The following is a 23,512-nucleotide window of genomic DNA, read 5'->3' on the forward strand; positions in this document are numbered from 1 at the left end:
CGTTTTGATATTAAATGTAAAATTGGAGGATTAATGAAATGAAAAAAATTAATTTGTGGATCAAAATGAAACTTGAGTAATAATTGAAAAACTATTTCAATCAATAACCCATAATAATAATAATAATAAATCCCCTTCACCTAACAGACATGGTGAGCTGTCATGTTAGACTACGTAATAAGAAAAGAAAAGAAAATAAGGAGAAGAAGACAACGATGAAGAAAGTCTGGGTCTTTGCACCAGCACGTTGACTTTGTTTGTTAGTGATATATATTCCATCTCCTCGTGAAAGAATAGTCATCTTCTTCCACTCGTGAGCTGAAGGAGAGAATCAATTATCATCCAGAACAGCTTTCTCTCAAAGACCAAGCCAACTCTTGCAGGTATGCTTTAGAAATTTCTTCAGCAATTTGACGTCACTACAACAACTATATATCATGTTATTACTGAGCTTTGGTTTACTTAAAGATTACAAGTTCAAGTTTCGGACGCTGGTGTAGTGGTGTTTTGGTTTAGTTGATACTTGTGATTTTGCAGATCGAGATTAGCTTTTTTTCATTTTGGTCAAACAGAGTTTAGCTTCTAGATCTATCATTTTTTTTAAAAAGTACTTTTGTTTTTGTGAGCTTGTTATGTTCATTGTTGAAGGCTATCCAGGTAGGATCTTTAAAAGCCATCAATTTTTAGGAAGACAAAATTATGATGACTTTTTGCTTTTGGATAACTCGCTCGTTTAACGGTTCATGCGCTTCTTTTTCTCCTGATGCCTGCTTTTTTTATTTTATCTTTTATTTTTACGAAACTTCTACTTAATAATAATTTTAAAAAAAAAAAAAAAAAAAAAATCTCCCCTCCTCTTCTCTCTTCCTCCTTCCCGACCCACCCCCACCTTACCCGCCCACCAACCCCTCCCCCCCTCTCTCTATTCCCTCCTCAGCTACCCTAATTCGGAGCGGGCATCGGGACCGAAAAATCGAAACACTGAATCGGACTAAATGGAAAAACCGATTGACTAAAAAAGTCAACAAACCAACATCAAACCGAACTGGACCAATTTCAACCGGTTTCAGTTTCAGTTTTATGTCACTCAAAACCGGATGTCACACTCTCTTTCTCTCGTTCTTTCCGTTTCCGCCTCTTTTCCTTTGACTTCTTTTTGTTCTGGCACCTGGGGCACGCTTCAAAGTCAATGGCACAATCATCATCACAAGAGAGATGTGAGAGGCCACCATGAAAAACCGTGGTTTTGGAGCTCTAAGCTCTCTTTTCTCCCATTTCTTTCTCTTCTCTCATTTCTTCTTCGTTTTCTTTTTTCTTTTTCCTCTCATTTCTTCTTTCTTTTCTTTTTTTTTCCCCTCTCTTTCTCTGATTTTCTGTTACTCTGATTTTTCTTTTTCCTTGGTTTTATGTCTCTCTTTCCCTCTGTATCTCTTTCTTTGCAGATTTGGATTCTTGAATATCTTGGCTTAAGATCTTGAATTTGATTTTTTTATTGTTCGAATATGGAATCTGATTTTTCATGCAAATTTGAAGCTCAATTGAGGTTCTGATCTATTTTGCTGGATAGTTTTTTTTTTTTTTTTTTAATCTTTTAAGGTTCATAACTTCAGATCTGGTTTTCTTGTATGGACTCGTCGATTTGCTCCATTGATGTTTGTAAAAATATCAGTTCGGCTAAAGAGCCGCTCCAAACCACTCCAAACTGGAACCGAACCAGATATAAACTGGTCCAAGTTGGTTTAGTTTTCTTTGGTATTTTAGTTAAAACTTGAACCAGACCGAACTGAATGAATAATTCTGGTTCCAATTCCAATTTTTCCTGAGAACTGGATAGTACCCAAGCCTAACCCTTGTCACCATTCCTTTCCACCTCCGCAACCCCTATCTCTACGATCACTTGATAGTTGCACTACAAGAAAAAACGTTTATTAGTGGCCAACAAGTTGGTCACAAAAGTACCGATTTTGGTCACTGAACACAATTAGTGTCTAAATATTGATGGTCACTAGGTGGTCGCTAGAAACTTGTCACAAATTCTATTTAGAGGCCATATTCTAGTATTGGTCACTACAACACAAAGTATTAGTGACTTCATGTGTGTAGTCACTAATAAAACACTATCAATGACCACAACATTGGTCATTAAAGGGCTTACAATTTGGGCACTAAAACATGGGTCACATGCCCATATTACTGACCAAACTGGTTGGTCACTAAATGTCTGTAGAACAATTGGTGACCAATTGGGTTTACTAAAGATAAAATTTTGATACCCAAAAAGAGTGTAAAATAACACAATGCGCATCATATATCATTTAAAACACTATATATGTATCAACATTCCTCCAACAAATCCACAATACATGCATCTCTCAAAAACAAAATCTAAAAAATAAATTGATCAACGTATTCTAAAAACTGAATTAGTAGAAGTTTCTCCATTGTTGAGAAGGCCCCTCTTGATGCTTTGCTATGTATTAATACTTATGAGCCCATTCCTACAAACACAACCAAATATAATGAACCTACTGCTCGAAAAATCCTTCTCTATTGTCTACCATACAAATATTTCAGCTAAACATGCGTATCAAATTACTAACCTGCACTACAAGTGTGCATCTTGGATCAGCTAACAGATTCCGTGTATGAATGGCCAATGGTGAAAACGAAAATAAATATAGGATCAATTAATAGAATGATCAGTTAATACTGATTCTTTCATAAGAGAATAAAAAATAAAGAAATTTTTTTATATACAATTGTTATATGCATGAAACACAAACTGATATAGAAATAATGACTGAAACCACCCATGTGCAAATGCAAAGCAAATGAAATTTTGATTAAAGAATTGTACAATAACTGAAAATTTCATGAAACCTAAAACTTAAATCAGAGCTATACATCAAATCAAAGATAATTAAGACTTCAGTTTAGTTAGCATAAAAATAATTTGATGAACAAAGAGAAACAATACTTGTTCTTCCATCATGGAACTAGATATGGATTTTATTGCCCAGCATAAGGTGATTAAGTTGTTCCAATGCCCAAGGTGTGACAAATATTGTCTCCCTCATGATCTACAAGATCAAATTGACACCAGTAACAAAAAATACGTATGAAAACATTCAAGAAAGAAAATAACAAATGATCCAATACATTTCCTACTATGAAGAAAGAAGCATATCATAGAAACTGAGTTTCTGGTAAGACTAAAATAAATTTAAAAAGCTTATGTAGATAGTATTTTCAAAAGTCTTCTGAACTTAATTTCTAACAAGAAAGCTGCCCAATACCATATCTAACCTCATACACAGAAAATCCAACTTTTTAAACAAAACTAAAGAAGCATTACATTGCTAATGTGATTGTCCACGTGAATGAGCAAGAGTGACATGGACACAATGCTTAGAAACCTACTGTCTCAAAATTTGTTGCGAAAAGATTTGAATGTTATTGATAGGAAAATGGTAAAGGTTCCAATGGTTAACTGAAAATCTCCCCTAAATTTCAAAAAAAATTTAAGACGCCTACCTAATGCAGACTTGCTGAGTCTCTTTCAATATGGAAGGTTTGCAAGTTCTGAGATAGCTCGAGCGAGCCTTTTGCGAGAGCATTTACATACCCATTAATGACGTTTGCATGTGTCATGTAAATCCCTCATGCTAGGACAAGAGAATTCTTGCTGAGTTTCCATTTCCCTTCAACAAAGACATTGGTGTATCCTTCATCGTCAAGTAATCCAGTGGAGATCAGATTGAGACGCATGTTTGGAACATGTCTCACATCCTTAAGAACCAAGTGACAACCTGTGTTGGTTTCAAGGGAAATATCTCATGTTCCCACGATATTGGACAATTTGCCATTTCCTATCCTCACATTACCAAAATCTTCATTGATGTAGGATGTGAAGAAGTCCCTTCGTGAGGTGACATGAAATGATGCACCAAAATCCATTATCCAACATGTAGCTTGAGAGGAAAAATTAATGAAGCCATCATCGCATAGATTAATTACCTCATTTCCACTAGAGGTAGTTGCAGTTGTGTCCCTGGCATCACTCATCTCATTACCTTTATCTTGTTGTCATTTAAACAGCCTACACTCCCTTTTCATAAGGCTATCCCACCACAGTGGTAACATTCTAGGTTCCTTCTTGTCTTGGACTTGCCCCTCGAGTCATCTCTTGACCTCCCCTTTGACTTATCTTACTTGTGGAATTTCCTATTGCTATTTCTTCCACGATACTCTGAGACAAGGGCTTCTGACTTGGTTGCTATTGACAGGACCAGCCCCAAATTCCTCAGAACCCGGGATGAATCCTGTGGAAAAATCCGACATCACACATATGCCGGGCCCACTTACTAAAGACCGAGACTTTCTACCAAAATTTTGGCAGAGCCTCCCCTGTAAATTGAACATTTCTCAAAATTTCAACATGCACAAAATTCAAAATTTAATATCCCAATAGGCAGCATGCACAATATAATCTTATGCAATTCATATAATCGGCCTCTGACCTTCACATAATTGGAAACAGAACCGCTAGCAATGTTCTTAAATCAAGATAATGCATTAAACAATGCAGATAATAAACTCAAACTTATTTACGAATGCCCACTGTAAATAACATAAATTAACTTCCCAAATTTTAATCATGCGAGGTTTAACCTCCTAACACAAACGCAAGTAGTTTAAGGCCTCATCCCAAATCGTACAATCATCCAAAACGGGTTTTATATCTGTTTTGACCAGAACACATTTACACAACCCTCCCTTAGCCAAACGGGAGTATGAACAATTGTTTAATTGCACCTCGGTTTCAGCCGAGTTTTAGGACCAACGACAAGGTCAAATCCCATACTCAATAAAACAACATAAGTAAATTTAGTCAGCGGCTGCACCTAGATAAGACCCTAGGCTACCTACGTACCCCTTGTGAGAGATCAAGCCACACATAGTTCTTACAACAAAAATCCCAATTCCAATAACGTACAAACCATTACAGCAATACAAAAATAATATATTCTAGAATTTATTCCTTTCCCTTTTAATTTAAATCACAACACACCAAACATAATTTGTTTAAGCATCACTCTTTCCCCGATATAGTAAAATAATCCCTTTTTCTTCTCCTTGTTATTCTATCACACGCCGGATATTCCAACGCCACATGTGAGGAGCTAATAGTAACATATTCTTCCCATACGTTGGAAAATCCACCCCCACGTGTGAGACTAAATTAATCATACATTCTTCCCATATGCCGGAAATTCCAACGCCACGTATGGGAAGTATGTACTTTTACATAATATAATCATATAATCCAAATTCCAATATTGCATAAACTTCAAACAACCATAAAACATCCGATAATCCCTTAATTTAAAATAATAAATTAATCTCATAATCCCACTTAATCAACTTAACTCAACTAACGGTCAAGACCCATCAATAAGGTCATTTTAATCCTCCTAGAAAGATGAAACTACCTCGAAAGACTCACGGTCAACCAAGGCCATATGTGAGGAGCTAATAGTCACATATTCTTCCCATACATTGGAAAATCCACCCCCCCGTGTGAGACTAAATTAATCATACATTCTTCCCATACGCCGGAAATTCCAACGCCACGTATGGGAAGTATGTACTTTTACATAATATAATCATATAATCCAAATTCCAACATTGCATAAACTTCAAACAACCATAAAACATCCGATAATCCCTTAATTTAAAATAATAAATTAATCTCATAATCCCAGTTAATCAACTTAACTCAACTAACGGTCAAGACACGTCAATAAGGTCATTTTAATCCTCCTAGAAAGATGAAACTACCTCGAAAGACTCACGGTCAACCAAGGGTCAAACTACCCAAACCTGGTCAAACGGGCCCACGAGGCCCACGACCTCCAAATTTGGATCCGAAAGTTCCTATGGGTTTTATAAGGTTTAGGATATACGTCATCCAAGTTTGGTCCCGATCGAACGGTCGGATCGCTTACGATTGCACGATCAGACGGTTATTGTAAAACACAAACTTCAACTTATTAAATCAGAACATCCAGGGCTCCGATCCATGATCCGTGAATTCCTGCACAATCCTAGGAGTGCCTAGATCAACATATAAGTTTCGAAATGATCCAACGGCTCCAACCTATAGAACCCAGATAACGCACAATATGCGAAATCTGTTCGATAGTCAAACGACATCCGAATTAAAATCCGAGCACACCTACGCACTCGTGAGGACCAAGAGGTTACGTCGGGAGACAATGCCCTTTTTCTACAGTGCCCACACGCCGCCACACGCGCTGGCAGCGCATGGGTGTCCAGAGCGATTACGCATCGCCTTAAAATCTCAAAGTCACAGCTCAAGACTCCTACCCCAAGTGTAACACCCTATTTGGAACTACTTTTGTTCTTGGACCTACCCCAAAAAGTGACCGGAAGTAGCCGAAATCGAGATCCCAAAATCGACCGAATTTCAATTTCAAGATCAAACTACCTAGGCTCAAAATTAATGAAATCCTACCCAACCATCAGCTAGATCATGGAGAATAGGTGAGAAACCATACCTCACTCGTCAGAAACGGTGGCCGGATGACGGAGAATGAGCGACGAAAAAACTACCCAAAAATCGGCGTCGTTTTTCACGTTTTCCGGCAAGAAATGCGGCGCTGGCAGCGGGAAATGGCTGGGATACGTCTGCGGGGCTGGGCCCGTCACTGTGGTTCAGAGCCGTGGATGTGGTAGCCAGAAAAAGCGGCTGCATTTTTGCAGTAGGGGGAGGGGGACGATGACGCGGGGAGAGAGGAGAGGTTTTTGATTTTTCTACACCCAAGTTCGAATTATTTACAAGTTTACCACTAAACTAATTTTGGTCACCGTTTCTTCGTTACAACTCCAATTCAAGCCTACCACGTGTCTACGGGCTCGTCTCAGCATGAACAACCCAAAATTACTTGTGACTGCCCCAAACTCTTTTTGAATAAGAAAATGACCAAAATACCCCTACCCCAATGGTAAATTTGTAATTTTACTTAAATAAATCAAATAAGGAATTAAATTTGGAGTCGAGGTGTTACAGCTATACCTCGTTCTTTCCTTGTTGCTTCTTCATTAAACTTGCTATCTTTAACTATGTCAAATGTAAGAGCACCTTGAGGAGATGAATTGCTTAATTACACTACTAGTGTGTCCCAACTATCACAACTATCAAGCAAAAAGCTGAGTAACACTAGTGCTTGTAACTCATCATTGAGCATCATCTGAATATTCGTCAACTGGTTGATCAAACTTTGGAAGTCACAGTGATTCTCAGTAACACTTCGACCATCTCTATACTTAAGGTTTACCAACCGTCGGGGATTCGAGGCTTTATTTTGAGTTGTCTTCTGCTCGTACATGGGCGACAATTTTGTCCATAATATGTATGCATATGTCCCTTGATCCACCCATTGTCGAATTTGTCCAACAACATTTCTATTCAGAATGCATCATGCATTGTATGATTTCTAGTTTTTGTCCTAGCAATTGAAGGGTCTCATATAAATCCTTGCAATAAAGGATGTCCTCCATTCTTGGCTTCCAAATAGAGTAATTGGATGCAATCAATTTTGTCATTGTTACTGAATGATGGCGATGACTCCTCGATCTTAAATTACATAAGAATATAAATTTTGGGCTAAAGCTCTAATACCATTTGTTGGGAAAGAGGGCGAAAAATAAAAGCCAATAAATAAATTTGGCAGTTGCAGGATATGATGAAAGGACCCGCCCCGAATTTCCGAAAACCTAAGGCGAATCCTGTGAAATTCCCGACATCACCTCAATGTCGGGCCCACTTACTAAAGACCAAGACTTTTCGCCGAAATTTCGGCAGAGCCTCCCCTATAAATTGGACATTTTTCAAAATTTCAACCTGCATATAAACACATTTAATATTCCCAACGGGCAGCATGCATAATATAATTTCATGCAATTCACATAAACGGCCTTCGGCCTTCCAATAATTCTCAACAAACTACCAAACACGCTAACAAATCAATTCATGCCTTAAACAAGGCAAACGATAAATTCAAATATGAATTATGACTACTAAATTTCAATATACGAGGTTTTAACCTCCCAACACAATCACATCTATGTCTGCGGCTGCACCTAATAACCTTAGGCTGCCTACATACCCTCACTGAGGGATCAAGCCACACGTAGTTCTTCTCTAAAATCCAATTCCACACATAGGCAATACCTTATTTCATTTCTCTGTATTTCACATAATCTCCCCATACGCTGGTACTACCAACGCCACGTATGGGGCCTGTCAACACGCCAGATAACCTACGCCACGTGCGACCATACCATACTATCACAATATCTCTTTATACGCCGGTACAACCAACGCCACGTATAGTGCCTGTCTCAACGCCGAATAACCTACGCCTCGCGAGATCTGAACATCATATCACAATATCTCCCCATACGTCGGTATAACCAATGTCACGTATGGGTTTGTCGACACGCCAGATAACCTACGCTACGAGCGACCTCAACATAATATCACAAGATCTCCCCATACGCTGGTACAACCAACGCCACGTTTGGGGTCTGTCTCAACGCCGGATAACCTACGCCACGTGGGACCTGAACATCATATCACAATATCTCCCCATTCGCCGGTACAACCAACGCCACGTATAGGGTCTGTCGACACACCGGATAACCAACGCCACGTGCGACCTCAACATATTATCACATAATCTCCCCATATGCCGATACTACCAATGCCACGTATGGGGCCTGTCCGCAAGCCGGATAACCTAAGCCACGTGGGACCTAACTTTCACAGTGTGGTACTTGTAGTGTAACCAAAATCTGGGGATGTGCCTAAGGTAGTGCGTATAGCACTTCAAACTGACATTCTAAACTCTTTTTATACCTTTACAAACATATATAAATATATAATTTAATTCTAATATTGTGTAAACCTCAACAATAGTCTAGCACCCGATAATCCCCCTAGGAAGGTGAAACTACTCCGGAAGACTCACGGTCAACCAATGGTCAAACTACCCTAACCCTGGTCAGAGGGGCCAACGGGGCCCACGACCTCCAAATTCCAATCCGAAAGTTCCTATGGGTTCTACAAGGTATACGACACTCGTCCTGCAAGTTTGGTTCAGATCGGACGGTTAGATCGCTCACAATCGCACGATCTGACGGTTAATATAAAACATAAACTTTAAATTATTAAATCGAAACATCCGGGGCTCCGATTCAGTATCCGTGAATTTCCACACGATCCTAGATATACCTAGATTAACATATATTAAATTTGAGACCATCCAACGGTCCCAACCTATCGAACCCGGATAACGCGCAATAGGCGATATCCTTTCGATAGTCAAACGACGTCCGAATTGAGATCCGCAAAATCCTACGCACTCGTGACAACCTAAGGATCTTATCGAGACACATTGCCACTTCACTACCCTCGCCCACGCGCTGCCGCACTCGCTGGCAGTGCTGGGTGCACAAAGCGATTACTCATCGCCTAAAAATCTCAAAACCACAGCTCCAAACTCCTACCCTAGGTATAAAACCCTATTTAGAGCCACTTTTGTTCTTGGACCTAACCCAAAAATTGACCAGAAGTGGCCGGAAACGAGATCCCAAAATCGGCCGAATTTCAATTTGTAAATCGGATTACCTACGCTAAGAATCAATCCAATCCTACCAAACAGGCAGCTAGAGCATGAAAAGTAGGTGAGAAACCATACCTCGCTCGACGGCAGAGAAGTTCGGACGACACTGGCCGCTTCTTCTCCATTTTCCGGCGAAATCGCGGCGGCTGGAGGCTGGAGCTGGCTGGGGTTGGAAGAGGATGACGACCTAGTCATTTTGGTACCAGCCCCGTCGTCATCGCTGGCTGGAGGAGAGAATGGCTGGCCAAAACATGGCCGGCTGCCGCTGCTCATGCGAGAGAGAGGAGAGAGAGAGAGACCATGGGGGGGGGAAGAGAGAGAGAGAAATCTGATTTTTTTTTTTTATAAAAATCCCATTTTGAAATAATTACGATTGTGCCATTGGGTTTCTTTTGACCATATCTCTCTCGCTACAACTCCGATTCAAGCCCACCACGTGGCTACGAACTCATCTCAGTACGACCTATCCAAAAATACTAGTCACTACCCCAAACTCTCTCCGGGTAAGAAAATGACTAAAATATCCCTATCTCAAGGGTAAATTTGTAATTTCCCTTAAATAATTTAAATAATTTAAATAAGGGGTCTAATTTGGAGTCGGGGTGTTACATATGACTTTTCCCAACCTTGTGTATGTAAAATAGACCATCAAAAAACACCAAAACAATAGGAATACAGTAATCTCACCAAAACACCGATAACTAAACTCTCTCTTGGTTTTTCTCTCAAGAGGATTTCTCTCTCGGACAAGTGAAAGTTTTAATTTTTTGTGGGATGTCTCTCAAAATTCACTAAGTTTTGGTTTTTTGTGGGATGCATTGAACTGAGAGAAGGCAACGGCTTTTATAGCCAACATTCCTAAGTAATTGGTGGCCATGCATAAATGAGAGTTTTTCTGCTCTCCTTTTCTCTTCCATTCGTTTTCTTCAAATTCTCCTGTTCTTTCTTTCCTTTCTTTTTATTTCTTTTAATATTTATTTTTCCTTCTTTTTCTATCCTCAACAAAGGAATGAAACCCATCACTTTATGTAAGAATAAGCATCAGGCATTTTTTCTACCCCACACACAACAGCATTCATCGTTTTAATATAAACAATATTTGTTAAAAAGAAACCAAAGAGAATAAAGAGAGGTCCACTTAACACAAGCAAACTCTGACAAAAATAGAAATAAAAAAGCCTAACCAAACAACCCAGCCGCAAACACAAAAACAAAACAGGAATGGTATTCGTTTTGGGTTCCAGAGTTTGCATCGTTTATTCTTTTTTGTTTCTCTGAATCTTTTGTAGTCTCTAATCAATTTTTGTTCATGCTGAAAAATTAATTTTTGTTTTGTCTGTTTATTTATCATTAATTTGGTCTCTTTTTTTCTTTGCATGGAACGATATTAATTTTATTTTTGTCTTTCAGATTTCATAGTTTCATACCATTCATTTTTTTATGTTTCAAATTATTGCTATACTAGCATTTTGTGTCTTTCTCATAAATTTTTTTGTTGAGATGGTCTCTCTCATAATTATACTTTCAATTATAATTAAAAAAATTCTTAATCTGATGAAGAAAATATACTGTAAAAATAGGGCTTATAATTGATTCCAAAAAAAAAAAAAAAATTTAGCCCATCTCTAAAAATATTCATGGGTCCGCCAACTAGATACAAATCTTAGTGGAGTCACGAAACATCTTATCGTGCATAATGCTGGGTGCTTGTGTTTGCATATCGTCTGAATGCAACTGCTGTGCGAATTTACCTTCTTGACGAAACCATAAATATGATGATTAACGGACAAAGTATCCCTGGAACCTTTCGAGCTTCTTGAACATGAAAACCCAGTGCCAAATTGCCAATAGTTGGGTTGGTAATTAAATAGGGTGTATTAGGGTGTACCATTGGTATTTTTAGTAGTTAAATAGGGTGTACTTAGTTAATTTTATATTTTGATTTAAATATTAGGGTGTACTTAGATCATAGTGTGCACTCAGTTAATTTTATGGTTCGTTTAACAACACTCTAAAAATAAAGAGTTAGCCAACGAGGGTTGGTTGAGTTGTAAGGATCTTTCTTTTCGTTATCAAGGCCTAGGTTCCCCTACTATAAGTCCTCAAAGAGGACTTAATATGCCTTGACTCTAAGATGGGTTTGCCTCTTCTCCCACTAAACTTTTCAGGAACTTGAAAAATAAAGAGTTAATTATTTGGGAGTAACAAATGCATCAAATAAAACACTTTTAATTTGTTTTAATTATTTACCTTCAAAGACAAAATAGTCATAAAAATGAAGTAATAAACGAAAATTTGCTTTTTATTCAATGACTATAATACAATGATTTTTCCCAACATTTTTGTCATTGCCTGGGTCTATAAAAGCCCACATTTTTAAAAACTAAACTTGGCCGACAATATTCATTTTCTCAAGGGATGCCTCGGTGAATTCCGCATATAATGCTTTGTCAACCCTAGTATGAGTATGTGATTATTGTACGAAACCTGAGAATGAGTTGGATCAATTAACAGGAATACTAAAACAATATTAGTTATGAAAACAAATAACCAGCCATGTAAAGTCGCACTTAATTAATTGACCTGCATTTCCCTTGAAAAGCAAGAGTAGCAAGCTATATCATATCATCAATATTCATTTTGTATTTGATTGGGCATGTATTGTACTGTAAAGACAACGTGGCAATTTATCTGCAATTTGTTTTGACATACCAACAGGATGTCCTTTGGGGTGACAGCAGCGGCACAAGCAGTAGGGAATACAGTTGAGCCGGCTACAATATGCTGCACATGGATATTCAACTGTTTAAAGCGCAAATATGATGATGTGAAAAATTTGGGAAGAAACTACAAGAAGCTTGAGGATGAAGAAAAAGATCTCATAGACAGAGAGAGAGATGTAAACGAGGAGATAGCTGGGCGTGCCAGTATAATGAGGACGAAAAATGAATGCGAAACTTGGCTTCATCGTGTGGGAGAAAGGAAAGTGGCAATCAACGCTCTGAAGACAAGGTATCAAAGCATCAACCCATGCCTCGGGGGACTCTGTCCCTTCCCTTCTCTGCTAAGGCTTTCAAGAGATATAGCGAAGGAGACTAAGGCGATAGCAATCCTCAAAGATAAAATGAGATCGAAGGACTCAATAATGGCTCTGACTGCACCAGCATCCCAGTATCGATCAATAAAGAGACATGCCCAAAACATAGACGATTGTCCATCACTTGGTAAGCATGTAGAAGAAATTATAGAATTGCTGGAGGTGAATGAATGCAAGCAAATTTGCGTATGGGGATCCTCGGGAGTGGGAAAAACAACTGTAATGGAAAATGTGCATGACAGAGTCAGTGAAACTGATCAGTTCGAAATGATTTTTTGGGTAACAATGACAACAAATGGGCGTGAGGATGAGATACAACAGGTATTGGAGGAGAGGTTAGGGCTACTAGTGGAAGAAAATGCCAGCAACGAGATAAGAGCAGCAAATATATCTAATAAGTTGCAGAACAAGAACTATCTATTGTTTCTTGATCAAGTTTCTTTGAAGCCTGATTTGAAGAAAGTTGGAATTCATCATGACCATTGGGGAAAAGTGGTGTTCGCGCGTGATGATAGGGACAACAGTGACACGTATGACGATATCAGAATACGAAGACTGTCTGATGATGATGCACAAAAGTTATTTGACAGAACAGTCAGAGCAGATGTTATGAAAAATCGAGTAATCGCTCGAATAGCCAAATCAATAGTCAGAGAGTGTGGTGGGATGCCACAACTGATCAAGTTGACAGCACGACAGTTAGAAACACGTGATCCAACACTGTGGCAACATAAATTGGATCAAATGCAAGCACCAAGTGAGCAACAACATCAAGAACTAGAAGAATTCTATCGAGGTTTTAAACCCGTGTACGATAAGTTAGATAAGAGTAAACAACCATGCTTATTGTATTGGGCAGTGTTCCCGTTTGGGGATGAAATTCATCGAGACTACATAATTGAGTGCTGGAGAGCTGAACAGTTTTTTACTGGTTTTCCAAAGCTTGGGAAAACACGAGACAGAGGTCACGCCATCCTAGATGAATTTGAAAAAAAATGTATTGTTGATAGAGGAAGAAAGGGATTTCATTACAAGATGCCTCAGAATTTTCAGCGTGTTGCATTAAGAATGGCAAATGGCAATAGAGAGAATCACCAATTGTTAGTGAGAAAAGGTGAAATGAGTACAGAGGAAGAATGGAAACATGTACAACGGGTCTTGTTGAATCACCATCCGGATTCCACCCTGCCTGTTCAGCCTCAATGCTTGGAAATCCTTACCTTGTTGCTGCAAAATAGGAGCTTGACATCCATTCCTAAGTTATTCTTTGAATCTATGAGAACCTTACAAGTTCTGGATTTGCATGAGACAGGAATCGGGTCGCTACCATCATCTATCTCTGCTTTGAGAAAGCTCAAAGGACTCTATCTAACTGGCTGTGATGAGTTAAAAGAGCTCCCAGCTGAGATAGGAAAACTTGAGAGTCTTGAGATCCTGGATATCAATCGCACTGGGATTCGCAACCTTCCCACTGAGATCCAGCAGCTCACTAACCTCAAGTGCTTAAGAGTTTCATTTGGAGCCCAATCGACCACGATACTTCCTCCTGGCACAATTTCGAAGCTCATTCAATTAGAAGAACTCAGCATTGTCATAAACCACAATGTCAAAACATGGAACAATGTTGTGGATGGAATTGTTAAGGAAATAGTTCGGTTGAAAGAATTGACAACTCTTCATTTCTACTTTCCTACGGTGGACTGCTTAGACGTTTTTATAAGCAGGAGTGAATCATGGAAGCGTCAGAACACAATGGGTAGTGGTTTCAGGTCATTCAACATTGTTGTGGGTTATCACCAAACAAACAGAGTTATTGGAATCGATATCTCTAGATGCTCATCTGAAAAACACTTGAGGTTCTTTGCAGGTGATAGTATCCCTGATGCAATTTTGCAGATACTAAAGCATGCTATCACCTTTGAGCTGATTGATCATCAGAATTTGATAGACTTATCCATCTTCGGGGATAACTTGAGAGGACTGGAAATTTGCAAAATTGAAAGGTGCAACCAAATGGAAAGCATAATCGATGGTGACAAGGTAGGTGGTGTTGCATTTCAATGCCTTGAACAATTACACATAATAAATATTCCAAACTTGGTGTATACATGGAAGGGCTCGATGACCACACAGAGCCTATCCAGTCTCGCAACACTGTTGCTAAAAGGTTGTCCACGTCTAGAAATTCTTTTCTCAAAGGCCATGGTTCAACTACTCTCTCAGCTGCAGCATTTGGAAGTGGAGGACTGTCAAGAGATGAAGGTGATAATTGAGACCGGAAGTAATGTATTGAGGGCATTTCCGAAATTGAAAACTATAAAGCTCAGCAACCTACCAAAACTGGCTACTATTTGGCAGGGTGCCTTAATGGAGTGGCCCTCTCTGCGGACAATAGAGATCCGAGGGTGTGCTATGCTGAAAGACTTACCATCTACCATGGAAAAAGCGGCCAAACTTAAAGTGATCAGATGCACCAGAGACTGGATGAATCACCTGGAGTGGCCAAGTGACCCTGCAGTTGAAGCTCGTTTCCAAACCATGTTTCATTTTGTTTGAGTTATCACGAACACTGTTGAGTCTTCGACATTAAATTGTCCATTGTTACATTAAGATGAATTTTTGTACACTTGTTCTATTTTTTCTATTTTTTTTGTGAAATTTTCTTTTCACCCCCATCTCAAAAAACTCATGATTCTAATTATTTTTTGTTTGTTTTTGAAAACTCATGTATAAACTAAAAGCACTCCAACTTAATCAAAATGTCATGCAGTAATTGTCCAACCACTGTATTATTTTAATTACACCATACAAAACCTAATAGCATGTTTACTTACAAGTAATGGGAATGAAAAGAAAGGAAATGATTTTCATTTCCGACTTCTCATGTATTTACTTGCATATAAGGTATCATTAAATACGCGAATCCCACCTAAAAATCCTTGTTATGCTAAGTTTGCAAGATTTTGTTCTGTCAAACCCCGAATTTCCAACAACAAATAATTCTCAAGTTATTACAAATAAACTAATCTGGGACGTGAAACTCGTAACCTTGAACAAATGTACAATGCATCTTCTTTCTTTTTCCTTAATACAATACAACCTGTTAAAGTCCAATATGTATTAACCTATAAAAGTTATAAAAAAATCCATTTATTTATGACATTATGTTGTTGAACATATTTTCATTTTGATAATATATGGTTTTTGGTTGTATTTAATATGTATTTGTTTTTTTTTTTTTTGTTGAGAGAATAGCGATAGGATTTTATTGATAGGAAAACATAACTAGTACAAAAACCGGGCAATGTCGTCTGGGATTAGGCGAGTTTCTCTACACATACGGACTCGGTCGTCGGTCTAACTGAGTAGCCTTACCCGTTCAACTGCAAGCAAGAGCAGGAACCTAACCACAGGTAGAGTACCCCCCCCATCCCCCTAGGATCATACCCGTAAAAACTACTTGTTACAATCCTCAAATAAAACATCAACTAGAAAGTGGAGGTTCCTCGAACCAAGAGATGGGTATTAACAAGGTGTAAAGCAAAGCGAGCAATGTGGTGAGCAGCCTCATTTGTAGTCTGGCAGACATGAGTAAAGCCTTCTCCAGTGATCTGTAACAACAAAAACTTAGAGTTCTCTAAGATATGGCCAATAAAGGATCTATCGAAAGATGAGCATCCAAATGCCGTAAACATCTGGAGAGAATCGCTCTCAAAACAAATATTAGTTAAACCCCTTTCAACCGCCAAAACCACACCTTCTCGTGCTGTCAGGGCCTCACTTTTTAAAGATGAAAAAACATTATCAAATTTCCGGGCCCTTCCTGCAATGAAGGCCCCTGCTAAATCGCGAATCACCACTCCAACCCCACCTGATTTGGTGGTTGCATTCCATGCACCGTCCAAGTTGATTTTGAGATGCCTCATGGGTGGTGTGGGAGCAAATTTCCCCACGAGAATATTCGCCCAAGATTCCTTCGTCTTCTCCGCCTCTCTTTCTCCCTGCAAAACAGATCGGAGTAAAAAGACCACACCCGGGGGGTGTTGGCCAAAGGCCCTCCGATGCCTAAGTTAGGTAGGGTAATTCAAGGAAAACCGGGTGGCCGGAGCCGTGTGTGGTGGCCGGAGCCTTGTGTGAGAGAGAGAAAGAGAGGAGGTGGCTAGGGTTTTTGAGAAATAATTTCTGCAGAGTTTTAGTAGGAATTTAGGCGTACCTCAACCATTGTGTGTGGCTATGCTTTTATAGAGGTCTCGGAGGCTAGGGTTTCAGAGGAATAATTCCGTAGATGGAAGGGAATTATTCCTCCCCATTTTGGAATTGATTTGATTAATTAGGGATTTGATTAATTAGGGTAAATCAAATCCCTAATTGTGGTAGGTATCAATCAATCCTGATTCAATTTAGGCAATTCCTCATTTAATTGGGGATCGTGGTAATTAACCAAATCAAATCTCAACCTAATTAGGTAACGTTCAATTTAATTGGATAATTCCCAATTAAATTGAGTAACTCCTAATTAGATTGATTGATTCCCAATTTGGTCAAATAATCCCCAAATGGTAGGAATTATTTGACCTAGGGTTTGATTTAATTAGGTTCCACAGGTGGTTTAGTCCACCATTGGACCTGGTCGCGGTGTCCCAACTGGCCTATTAACTTGAAGACACTCGAGTAGTCTGTTATGTGCAATAAGGCCTACCAGGCTTAGGTATGAACTTTTATTGTTCCATAGTAAACCATTCTGCTGCTCCCATAATGACCAACCCATCATGAAGAAGAAACCAAGATCACCAGCAGTTAAAGATCTAGTACAGTGGCTAACCCATTCCCAGACCGATGACATCTTCTCCAAATCACGTAAGGAGCCCATAGACTAGCTAAGCCAACTACAACAGGCAAAGGGGCAGTCGCGAAGCACATGGAGTGCTGTTTCTGGCATGAGGCCGTTGTAACACAGCCACTATTAATTGGGACCTTTTTCTGAGCCAGGTTATCATGAGTGGGGAGAACATTGAGGCACACACGCCACCAAAAGACCTTTACTTTTGCCGGAATATTAGCCTTACATAGTGTCCGTCAAAGTACAGAATCTGCGTAAGTGTTAGAAGATGAAGTGGTCTCAGTTGAACTGCCAAGGAGATGTTGAGCCACACGGTATGCACTGCGAACTGAAAACTGCCCCTTTCGATCATAGTGCCAGATTAGTTGGTCGGGGGATGCCGCATGCTGAGAGGTATACTATGAATTAACTCCGCTTCTTCTGGGAAAAAAAAAAGAGATTGCAATAAAGAAGTGTTCCAGCAATGGTGTTTGGCTTGGATGAGATCAGCCACCGTTTTTGAAACACAATCAGGTGGTGCCGGGGAGTAAATCTTAAAGTGTCAGGGTTGGGGGATTCATCTGTCATGCCAAATATCAATATTGTTGCCATCGCCAACCTGCCATCGAGTGCCACCTTCAAGGACCTTTCTCGCTGCACACAAACTCTTCCAAACAACAGAATCATAGGAATAAATAGATGCATTTAGGAAGGAGGAAGTTGGGAAATACTTAGCTTTTAATAATTTGGAGGCAAGAGAGGTGGGCATAGTGAGAATCATCCAACCCTGCTTAGCGAGCATTGCTTAGTCAAATGCATAAAGGTGGCGAAAGCCCGTGCCTCCTTCATCCTTAGGTCTGCACAATTTCTCCCAAGAAATCCAGTGGATCTTATGATCCCCGTTGGAATGGTTCCACCAGAATCCCGCATTAATTTATTCAGATCATCACAGAAACCTCTTGGCAAGAGAAAACAACTTATAGAGTATAAAGGAATTGCTTGTACGACAGATCACCACTACATTTTAGTATTTGCGCGACGAAGATAATTTCGTCGCACAAACTAACATATAGTCGCACAAACACAAGCGCGACAAGAAAATCGTCGCGCGCAATCTGTCGCGCAAAGGTCGTGAAGAACGACTTTGCGCGACAGATTCTGTCCATGCGTCGCGCAATTTTGTGCGACGCTTACCCTTCGTTACACAAAAGGTTCAGAGACGACAAAATTGTTCGTCGCACAAAATTACGCGCGACGAAAAGTTGTTCGTCGCCACAACAATGCACGGCGAATAGTTTTCGTCGCCCAAGACGTCTCGTAGACATTTGCGGCACCAAGAGTTTATCGTCGCGCAATTCGTACACATATTGCGCGACGACAAGAAGTTGGCGCGTAAAAGTTTGCACGACGGTATACTGCGTCGCGTACGTGGCCACAAATTTTGCGCGACACAAATCTGTTGTCGCGGAAATCCATTTTAGCGACGAAATCTTTCGTCGCGCAAAAATAATTATATTTATTTAAAAAATGAAACATTATTTTTTCGGAATATATGAATTTGCGCGACGACAAAAAGTTCGTCGCGCAAAATTAATATATAATTATAATATTACTTTTGTTTTATTTTATAAAAAAATAAATTTGGTTTTTTTTTTTTGGGTAATAAAATGAAATTTTAATCATAAAAAAATTTATGTAAATAACAAATTTATTATATAAAATAAATGTATGCTACAAGAGAAAGATTTAAAAAATAATTACGAAAATAAAAAAACTAATCGAATAATGTTCCAAAATCTACATTATCGTCTGGCACATGCGGTTCAGAGGTCTGGGGATCTACACGGGCCGGCATCTGGTGGGGATGCTCGGGATGGACGGCTCGGAGGTCGGCACATTAAAATTTGGGACTGGAATGCCGGATTGTGCGAGGGACTGCAGAATGACCGACATCTGGCTCCGAAGAGTGGCCACCTCTGCTGTCAAAGCAGTGACCTGACTGTTTGACTGCGCTGATGAACGGGGTCTGGGTTCCCTCCGCCTGGCATTCCCCATCCCTCGACAATATGTCCCCGGTCTCCTCCCTAGAGTTTGATCCAATGTCTCCGTCAAGATCTGAAACCCAGCATCCTGTGGAGGATCCACAGACTCGATTGGAGTATTGGGAGGAAGTTGGGAGGCGGACTCCTGATGAACCAACTGGCTCCTCTCCACCATCGTCATCTGTTTAGCATAACATAAAATATAAATTCAAACATTCATATAATAACCTTTAAAGTTGAATGCGTAACATAAGAATTAAAATTAAATAATACTTACATGAAGGGACTCGGCCAATTCATGCCCAGGTCGAACATAAACGTCGCCAAATACGTCAATCTCTGGGAATTTGGACCCCCCCTAAATTGAACAAAAGAAGAAAAATATTAGAACGAAAAAATAAATTAAGAATAATTAAAAATTAAAAATTAAAAAAAATTATTTTATTATTACCTGACGCCGGGCATCCATCCTATAGGAGAAGGGCCTAGAACCCGAATGATGGAGAAGAGTCTTCTTCTTCCTATTGCCCTTATTGACTTTGGCTTTATTCTGTTATACAAAAAATAAAATGTATTAGTTGAAATTTAAATTAAATATAAAAAAGTAAATAAACATTAGTAAGAAAATAAAAATAAATATAAAAAATTACCACAAAAGAGGGCGCCTGAAAATGAGCGCAGAGCCACGCCCAACTATCCTCCCGCCCCTCAAGCTCTTTCGGGCAACCCTCTTGAAGAGCGACTTGCGGATCATCGAACGCCTCAAAATGGTGGTGCAAGTCGCTCTTCCATTGCTTGTACCTCTCAGAGAAGAGTCTGTTGAAGTACGCCAACGACTCTTCATCAAGGTCCTCCAAGTTGTAGTTCGTCTGCAATAAATTAATTACATACATTTAAATAATATAAATATAACGTTTGAAAGAAAAAGAATGAAAAGGCCTACATACCGACAACTGGCCGCGAACCTCATTCTTGGTCTCGTCAGGCATCACCTTCCAAGACTTCCATTGCATCGGGCAATAGCTCCGAATGACATGACCAATGTCGTGGGCCAAGGAGCTATGCAACTCCGCCGTCGGTGCAGCCCGATGTCGCTCGTCATATCCGATGTTGATACGACTGTTGGTCACCCGGGTGACCTTCGCCGTCTTCAACTGCCGACACGGCCCTCGGGTGTTCTTCTTGGCTGCAAAGAAAGATGACATGAATGTTAAATAAATAACAAATATAACAATCAAATACACACACACACAAAAACAAAAACAAAAACAAGAAATAAAAAATAAAATTAACTGGAGAAAAAGGAAAGCTATACCTGGCAGTGACCCCGACGCATTAGTGGATGTGGTGTCGGTGGTGCTGGCGGGCCGATGACGCCGCCTGGCGCTAACAGGCTGCGCCACTGATGACGCTGATGAGGCAGGCGCCTGGGACCCCGCAGGTCGAACTGCCAAGTGGTCCATCAGTGCTGGCGCAGTGGCAGGAGATGCTGGAGATGTGGCAGCAGATGTCGGCTGAGTCGGGAGCTCCGAACTCTGCGTGGTCGTCACCGCCCTACGACGTGTAATCAAGTCTGACATCTGCACAATTTCATTAATACACATACAAATTAATAAAATATACAAATATTTGAAAACACATACAATTTTATTCACATTATTGACCTAGGGTTTGCGAGTTCGGAGTATCCGGGACTCCGATCCACGATCCGTCGAATCGTAGACGATCCAAGAAATACAAGGTACACCATACGTGAGTTTGAGTTCGATCCAACGGTCCGAACATAACAACCCCGGAAATTGATCAATAGGCAAAATCCATTCGAGACGCAAACGGTAACCAAATTCCAATCCGAAAACACCTATGCGCTCGTGACAACTACAGGATTGCACTAGGACCTAATTCAGGTGGCTACAGTCAGCCACGCGCCGCCCCACGCGCCGCCCCACGCGGGTGTCCAAAGCGATACCAATCGCCGAAAAATTCTTAAAACTAAGGGCCAAGGTTCCTACCCTAGGTTCAAAACATCAATTGGAGCCACTTTTGTTCTCGGGCATACCCCGAAAAATGGCCGGAAGTGGCCGGAATTGAAAATCAAAATCCGGCCAAAACTTAGGGTTTCAAATTAAGCGGCCTAGTGCAACAAATTCACAAATCCTACCCAACATTCAGCTAAAGCATGAAAAATAGGACAGAAACCATACCTGAGGTGGCGGAATTGGTCGCCGGAGGAGGGAGAATCACGGCGGAGGAGATTCGGTGAAAACCGAAGAAAACGCGGCGGCTGGCTCGACGGTGACGGCGGGGGAGCTCCGGGGTACCACCTTCGTCGCGGGCGCGGTCCAAATCCACCGGGGTAGGAGGCAGCGGCTGCGGCGGGGAGAGAGACGGCGGAGCTGTGAAATTTCAGAAAACTGGGGAAGAAGGAGGCCATCGCGTGGTTTCTGAAATTTTATTCGATTTTGCGCGACGAAGAACAGATTTCGTCGCGCAAGAAATTTTAAATGACTCATGCGCGACGAATAAAAATATTTGTTCCGTCGCGCAATGTCATTCATTCGCCTAAATTTGGTTAAGGGTAGTTTTTGCGCGACGCAGAAATCTGAACTTCGTCGCGCAATGTTGGCAGTCCGCCAAAAAATTTGGGATTTAGGGTTTTGCGGGAGAAATTGAAACCTTGCGCGACGCGGTACGTATGCGTTGCGCAAAACCTCGCAAAAAAAAATTTCTGCTAAGTGTCCAAGGAGGGAGAGAGTGGAATGTGAAAGTTCTGGCTGTTATGGCGCGACGAATTCTACTCTTTTCGTCGCGTAAAACCTCGAAAATGTTGGCAGTCCGCCAAAAAATTTGGGATTTAGGGTTTAGCGGGCGAGATTGAATTCTTGCATGACGCATGAACGTTTTTCGTCGCGCAATGTTGCCAACAGCCTCAATTTGGGTCCTAGGGTTTTGCGGGAGAAATTGAAACCTTGCGAGACGCATACGTACCGCGTCGCGCAAAACCTCAAAAAAAAAAATTCCGCTAAGTGTCCAAGAAGGGAGAGAGTGGAATGTGAAAGTTCTGGCTGGTATGGCGCGACAAATTACACTATTTTCGTCGCGCAAAACCTCAAAAAAAAAATTTCCACTAAGTGTCCAAGGAGGAAGAGAGTGAAACGTGGCTGGTATGGCACGACGAAGGCCCCACTTCGTCGCGCACTCTTGTTCTAAGTAGGCTTTGTGCGACCAAACACTTTTATTCGTCTCGCAAACTCTGTACCGTAAACCCTAAACCCTAAACCCTAAACCTTAAACTGCAGAAACCCTAAACCCGAAACTAGTTTTCATGATCCAACCGGCAAACTTGTTTTTTTACACTTCGAGATCGTATNTGCCAAAAATCGAAAAAAACAAACATTCAGAGATAGAGTAACAGGACGAAACTTGTCGACGGTTGTAAATGAAAAGTCAAGATTTAACGGTTATTTTAGCTCTGATTTGTGTAATTTTTTGCAGCTACTTTTCTTTACCCTATATGAATACAATTGGTCAATTTGATCTTCAATTTCAGATGTTTACACTAGGGTGATATGACATCATGTTATGTTATGTTTAACGAATGTATAAGTAAACTAGTTATTGTTTGTGAATATATGGTTGCTATGNCAAACGCATTCTACGAAAGTTGTTTCAGCAATCCAGCCGTCAAACTCGTTTATTTGTACTTCGAGATCTTAGACCCCAAAAATCGAAAAAAAAAAAACATTCAGAGATCAAGTAACGGGACAAAACTTTTGAACGGTTATAAATGATAACTCATGATTTAACGGTTATTTTAANTCCGATTTTGATGAATTTTTACACC

The 23,512-nt window shown here is 40.2% G+C and overlaps 1 protein-coding gene across 1 annotated transcript; it reads left to right on the forward strand.

The window, feature by feature from the left end:
• The first annotated feature begins 230 nt into the window (after positions 1-230).
• Positions 231-15,470, forward strand: LOC117620928 (probable disease resistance protein At4g27220). Its single transcript, XM_034351187.1, has 2 exons — positions 231-383; positions 12,429-15,470. Exon 2 carries the CDS (start codon positions 12,430-12,432, stop codon positions 15,361-15,363), a length of 2,934 nt encoding a protein of 977 aa, XP_034207078.1. The 5' UTR covers positions 231-383; position 12,429; the 3' UTR covers positions 15,364-15,470.
• Positions 15,471-23,512: the final 8,042 nt, after the last annotated feature.

The sequence above is a fragment of the Prunus dulcis genome, chromosome 1 (assembly GCF_902201215.1).
Source record: "Prunus dulcis chromosome 1, ALMONDv2, whole genome shotgun sequence".
Taxonomy (NCBI): domain Eukaryota; kingdom Viridiplantae; phylum Streptophyta; class Magnoliopsida; order Rosales; family Rosaceae; genus Prunus; species Prunus dulcis.